The 6930-nt window shown below is 36.6% G+C and overlaps 1 protein-coding gene across 1 annotated transcript; it reads left to right on the top strand.

Moving 5' to 3' along the window:
• Nucleotides 1–4073: 4073 nt before the first annotated feature.
• On the top strand, nt 4074–6041 carry SLC35G2 (solute carrier family 35 member G2). Its single transcript, XM_063306126.1, has one exon. The coding sequence runs from the start codon at nt 4081–4083 to the stop codon at nt 5311–5313; it is 1233 nt and encodes a 410-aa protein (XP_063162196.1). The 5' UTR covers nt 4074–4080; the 3' UTR covers nt 5314–6041.
• The last annotated feature ends 889 nt before the right edge of the window (nt 6042–6930 follow it).

The raw sequence follows: 6930 nt of genomic DNA, 5'->3' as shown, positions 1-6930 counted from the left end.
TCTCCTCCAGACGACAGCCACCTCCTTGACCCCGCCCCGCTCCGTTACGGTGCAGCGGATGGTTCGTTTGCTTCGCGCCGGTTGGGCTGCTGCTTCCGTTCTGATTTTGGAGATTAGATATAGAAGACGACGGATTAACCTTTGGCTTCCAGTTTATCTTCTCAGAAGATCCCAGCTTTCAAACAAATGCGACTTATTCTCAGCCCCCACTTCCAACCATGTCCTCTTCCAGATGTATCGGGCTTCCTTCCCTCCACTGTACTGCGGGGTTTGTGCTCTGTAGCGAGCATTGGCGCCGTCTCTGTGACTGTGATTGGCAATTAACAATCGATAGTGCAGCCGTAACTGTAAATTCAGAAGGACCGTTTGTCTACAGAAAGGACGCGCCGAGTCCTTCTGAACCCACGTTGTATGTGTTGGGATAAATTATTGTGGTACAGTTGATGTACTTGGGGTACATCAACTCTGTAAAAGGAGCTACTTATACATCGTATTGCTAGAAGTTTGGCAGATGACAGTGTTGTGGTTACAAGTCCAGGGTTGCTATCTACTTTTGTTATACTACTGAGTTTGGATGTGGGCTAGAGGACAGGATTGGCAGTCAAGTAATACAGCTTAAAAGAAGGAAGAAGAAATAATTAGGCTGTTCCTGTTTACCTGAAAAAGGCTGTGTTTTCATTCATACTGAGATACGCTTATTTATTGAACAGACCACAGCTGCTGGCCTTGCACAGCACATTTAGCCAAAATATCACGGGCATAGGCATGTGCAGCAAGCCACAATGACAGGAGATGTCAACACGTGTGATGATGTCACAATGCATAACTTGCCTATGTGTACTTGAGTTCTGACATCTGACTGCAAGTACTTAAATTGCAAGGTTTGTGTTGTGATGTTATGAAGCACATTGCATCACTTTGTGCTCCCACCCTACCCTGTGCTCATGGCTTTGGACTAGTCTCTGAAGGAAAGCTTCTTGCTGTATTTTCCAACTCATATGTCAAGGTCATCTTCAGAGAACATGCAGTCAGTGGCTATCTGGAAACACCTTTTTATGGATGGTACCACCCCAACGTTAGAACTCCCTCCCCAGTGAGTCTGGAGCCATCCTTGCTGTCCTATCAGTTCCAGGCCTTGAATGATTGTTCTTCAAGGCTGCCTAATAATGTGCTAATTGCTGCTGTGATTTTATTTTTTTTATTCTTTTTACATTTTGTTATTATGTTATTGTTTATCATTATCATGGTTTATTTAATTAAAATGTCTTACTGTATGGTTTTATTATTTTCATTTATTGTTTTTATTATATTTGTAATATTTAATAGTAAACCATTCTGATATTTATTTGAATGAAAAGCAGTATAGAAATGTTTTAAATAAATAATTTAAAAAACAATGATTGTTTTTACTACAGTGTCCAAATCACTGGTTTGCATTGTACTGAGAGGTTGAAATCCTATATATGTGGGAGAGTAAACCCACTGAATTCAGTGGTATTTTTAAATAGGCTTATATGGATTATGCTGTTAATAATAAATAATTCATCAATAGTTGTATATGGATGAGGCAAATGAATATCAAGGGCAGGCAGTTTTTGTACGTAGAATTTTTTGAAAGCTATGGCAGCTTTAGGATTAAGCTTTGTTTCAAGGACTAATTGCCTCACAGTACTTTGATACATACAATCCTGTTCCTTTTGGTGAGGCTACAGCAAGGGAAAAGAGTACTGAGTTATCCCGTTCACTGTATTAACCAACTGACTAGGAGGGACAAATCACTAACTGTCTTAAGTACCCTTTTTTCAAATCTCTCTGTAATGTTTAGCTCAGGAAAGTCCTGCTATTGATGAATAGGTAGAATCTCAGCTAAACATGTATTTTATTGCCAGAATAACTAGTAAAAGCAATACTGATTCCACTCCGCAGTCCAAAATGAAGGTGTTGTCAAATGTCCTTGAGCTCTGCTGAGCATGCTCACTTTCCCCATATCTGTTCACTGCATTTGATTCTTTAGCTGTGTTCTCCTCTCTTCTTCTGTGCAGGCAGATGAGAGGGAAGCAAAAAGATCTATATTACTGCTTCTGCACATTCCCAGAATTGACAACATTTGGCTCTGTTTCTGACTTTCTAGGTCCTCTGGATTCAAAAGTAACTATGCCCAGGCCTGTTTTCTGTGAATTTAGAAGACAGAAATGGACACACAGCTGAACATTGGAGGGCAGATTCCCTGTCCTTAACATTACTTGGCCTCCGGATATTTTATTATACAACATCCTCTAACAAAAGGTAAAGGATTATTTTTCCCATTTTGGTTGTATTTTGCTTTCTCTTTTGCATAACAAATTTAATTCTTGGCTGTCACTGAATGTTTAAGCAGAATCTTTCTGCTTCTATTAATGTGCATGAGATTTTAAAGTGACTTCTTTCAAACTGAATGGATTTCACAGGGAATTATCACAGAGTAATTTAAACAAATTGCAGGAATCCGCTAATATTATAGCCTGGAATTTTGTTCTATACGTTACAAGGAACATCATGTTTCTGTTATTTTAAGAATCAATGATACTGAAATGTCTCCGATATTCACTAGCTCAGAATGTGTCTTCTTCCATTCCTTATTTCCAGCTGAGGCTGGCATTTTCCTTTCTTCATAATTCTTACTTCCTTAGCATTTCATAACTTTCTAATAACGTATTATCTCCTGTAAATATTTCATAATTAGGGAGGTGAGGGAATGTTCAGGCAAACTGAAAGACTGAAGTTAATCCATATTTTTTAATAATAAACCCAAAACCAAAATACAATTAATTGAGCTGCTGGTACAATGTTGCCAAATTATAAAAAGAATGTTGTTAGTTTATAAACATTACACCTCAGTTTATAAACAGTCAAGCTTGGGTTTGAATATATTGACAAGCAAATAATTCATGTAAATCACAATCTGTGGTTTATATCAGCATTTCAAACTGACCAAGGACAGCAGAGTAGTCTGGAAGCACTACAATATTAGAAAAGCTACTCCTGCTAAAGCTATTGCCTGGCATGAAAACAGGTAGAGAGGGAATAGATCCTAGTGACTAGTATATTTAACATTTTAATATGCTAAAGAGATGGCTGTATTAACATAGTGACAAGAGCATAATATAGTATTTAAAAGAACCTATAATATCAAAGCACGTTGGGCATTTTAAGATATATCACCCTTGTCAATGACTACTAGCAATGATGATATATGCCGCCTCTTAGAATCTGGAACAGCATGCTTCTGAACATCAGATCCTGGAAAAACAGTGAAATAGGTCTGTTTCATGCTTTCTATAGGCATCTGATGGGAAACAAGATCCAGCATTGATTATGGCTTTGGTTTGATCCAGCAGCTCTCATTTTTTAATGTGAAGCATATCTACATGCTTTCAAGAAGCCATTGTAACTATACAATATTGTTTGGTACTTGGCCCTAATGCAGTTACATATATCTAAAGATCCTAACTATGTCAAAATATCTTTAGTGGCACAATCTGAATTGTTACATGTAGGCATCAAAACTGATTTACATTCAGATTCAAAGCAAAATTAATAATATTCTAATTAGATTTTAAAATCCCATCAGACTCAATCATTTCCCAAACTACAATAAAATATTTGAAAGCATAATAGGAAACTTTGTACATGTATCAAGAAAGATAAATACCAAACCTATGTTTTAAAGTGTCTAAATTAGCACTTTTGTGTGGTGGTCAAGGCACCAGGCTAGCAACTAGGAGACTGTGAGTTCTAGTCCCACCTTAGGCACAGCCAGCTGGGTGACCTTGGGCCAGTCACACTCTCTCAGTCATAGGAAGCAGGTAATGGCAAATCACTTCTGAAATCTTGACAAGAAAACTGCAGGGACTTGTCCAGGGAGTTGCCAGGAGTCAACACTGACTCAAAGGCACACACACACACAAAACAGCAAATACCTCAAATGCTGATAGACCTTTAATGAGTTAGGATTAGTCTAAATAATCTAGATGTGCAACAAGTTTATCAAGTATATATATTTTTCTTTTTCTTTACAATTAGTCCTATTTATCTGATGAAATGGATTCTTCCAAACAATATCCAGTGAAAAAACGAGTGAAAATTCATCCCAACACTGTGACCGTGAAATATAGTTCTCATTATCCACAGCCTGGAGAAGAGGAGTATGAGGAACCTAATGAAGATAATGAGAGTTTTATAGAAGATAATCCAAAAAGAAGATTGTTAGGTGATGGACAACGAACAGGAAGGTCCTTTTTTGGAACAATTGACATTCCATTTCAAACAGGACAGAAGTTAGAAGTCAACAAGAATGGACAAGGTCAAGATTTTGTAGATGGAAGCATTTTTCAGTCCAGAAAAACTTGGGCTGTGCTTTTTGGATCTGCCTTGGCCCATGGTTGTGTAGCTCTAATAACCAGACTTGCTGCTGATCGTTCCAAAGTGCCATCTCTTGAATTGATTTTCATTCGTTCTGTTTTACAAGTGTTTTCTGTTTTAGTTGTATGCTATTATCGTGAAGACCCTTTTGGACCAAAAGGCCATAGATTGCGACTATTCTTCTATGGAGTATGCAATGTTATTTCCATTACCTGTGCTTATACTTCCTTTGCGATTGTTCCCCCAAGCAATGGGACTATTATGTGGAGAGCTACCACCACTGTTTTCAGTGCCATTTTAGCATTTTTACTAGTGGATGAGCGCATGGCTTATATTGATGTAATTACTGTAGTGAGTAGTATCTTTGGTGTTTGTTTGGTCATGATCCCCAACATTGTTGATGAAGAAAATTCTCTGTTAAATATCTGGAAGGAAGTCTTTGGGTATACAATGACAGTTATGGCAGGCTTAACCACAGCTCTCTCCATGATAGTATATAGGTCCCTTAAGGGTAATGTCAGCATGTGGACAGCATTATTTACTTTTGGTTGGACTGGAACAGTATGGGGAGCCTCAACTATGTTTTTCCTTCAAGAGCCAATAATTCCATTGAATGGAGAAAGCTGGAGCTATCTCATTGGCATCTGCATATGTTCCACAGTGGCTTTTCTCGGTGTATATTATGCCTTGAGCAAATTTCATCCAGCATTGGTTAGCACAGTACAACATTTAGAGATTGTAATAGCCATGATTCTTCAGCTTCTTGTACTACACATCTTCCCTAGCATTTTTGATATGGTTGGAGGAGCTGTTATCATTGTTAGCATACTTTTCCTTGCATGTTATAAACTATCTTGGAAGCACTTTAAAAAACAAGATTACCAGGAAATACTAGATTCTTCCATTAAATGAATACAAAATTATTGTATTTTTATGTAGTGCAGTGTGCAATTAATATGACTCTGTATGTGTGTGTGTGTGTAGTGTTATTAACAGCACACCACTGTTTCTTGTTCAGGTATATGACATCAAATCAGCCCTAATACAGTTCAGTAGAGTTGTACAAAAATGTCTTTTCCAGATATGTGAAAAATGTTTAAAAATGTGAAAACTATAAAAAGTATATTCTTAGGTAGTATACAGAAAGTGCCAATGATTAGTATAGACAGTTATTGCCAAGAATGGCTGTGTCCATGTAATCATCAAGAGTTAAGCTCAATTCAAGAGAGCTTTATCTTTTTATCCATGGAACCTAGAAAACATAAACTTATTCTTTGTTGAAAAATAACACAGTGATTTTGGTGTGGAATAGATTTTGTAGGATTTAAGGCAAGGTAGTTTATGGAAGTAAACCATAATATTCTTACTCCCTTACTGGTTACAGAAACAACTGTATAGAATTTGTCCTTGATATTTGTTATGTGGTTCATTCTTAAATATAACATCTGAACTGTGTACCTGCAGTTCTTCCTTTAAATAAAATGTAGTGATAGCAATTTGATATTTGAACTGATAAACTCAAGTTACCATTTTAGGGCTCAAGACCAGATACGTTATAACTGCAGAGGGAAAAAAAATGAACATGAAGTCTGAAGAAGATTGATATTGTTAATGAAAACCTTGTATACTATTTCTTTGTAATGTGTAATATTTTATGAAAAAGGATTTGTTTATGTGCTTAGAATTAAAATAGCCAAATCTTTGACATAATTATGTAGTATGAATAATTCAAACACTTGATTATTCTGCCTCTCAAGGACATTGCATATGCCAATATTTGATGCCTCACAAGTGATATCACGTGGCTGACCTTGTCTGGGCTCAGAAGGTATGTTGGGCTTGGCCTAATTAGTTTTTGATGGAGACTACCACAAATATCAGGGCTATAGATTGGGAAGGCAAAAACTATCCTAGAATAAGGCAATGGTAAACCACTTCCATACTATTGCCATTGTCAATTGAGCTTGACTGCCAATAAGTCATTGGCAATTGAGCTTGACTGGAAGGAGACTTGTACTTTACCTAATACTTGCAGGTCATTGTAATTCCCAGTATTTCAAATCTGCATTTTACCCCATCTGAATGTTTTTGATTGTATATGTGTGTATGTTTAAAACAGATAAAAATATCAGCCACATATTTCCTCACAAAAATACACAAAGACCCAGAAGTATGGGAACTAATACTGAGACAAAGTTACCTGTGGTACCTGAAGTAAATACAGTTTTCTGCTGAAGTGCCAATTCTAAAAGTATCAAAATGAAGTATCCATCAAATGATATGAGTCTGGATTTGATTTTCTTTAAATAAAGGATATTTTTTTTAAAAAAATACAACTTCTAGACATGCTATAAAACTAATGAAGCGTAATCAATTTATACAGTATTGTAAGAATTTGTATCCTATCTGTTTACTTGGTTTTATAATAAATACTAACAAGGACGTCTTCTCTTCTTAGCACAGCCCATAACAAGTAACAGCTTTATCTAGATTGAGTTTTTATGTTACAAAATCCTTTTGTAAGCCTGT

Source organism: Candoia aspera, chromosome 6, assembly GCF_035149785.1.
Source record: "Candoia aspera isolate rCanAsp1 chromosome 6, rCanAsp1.hap2, whole genome shotgun sequence".
Classification (NCBI taxonomy): domain Eukaryota; kingdom Metazoa; phylum Chordata; class Lepidosauria; order Squamata; family Boidae; genus Candoia; species Candoia aspera.
The sequence above is the reverse complement of the archived record's forward strand: the minus strand, read 5'-3'. Positions and strand labels throughout refer to the sequence as shown.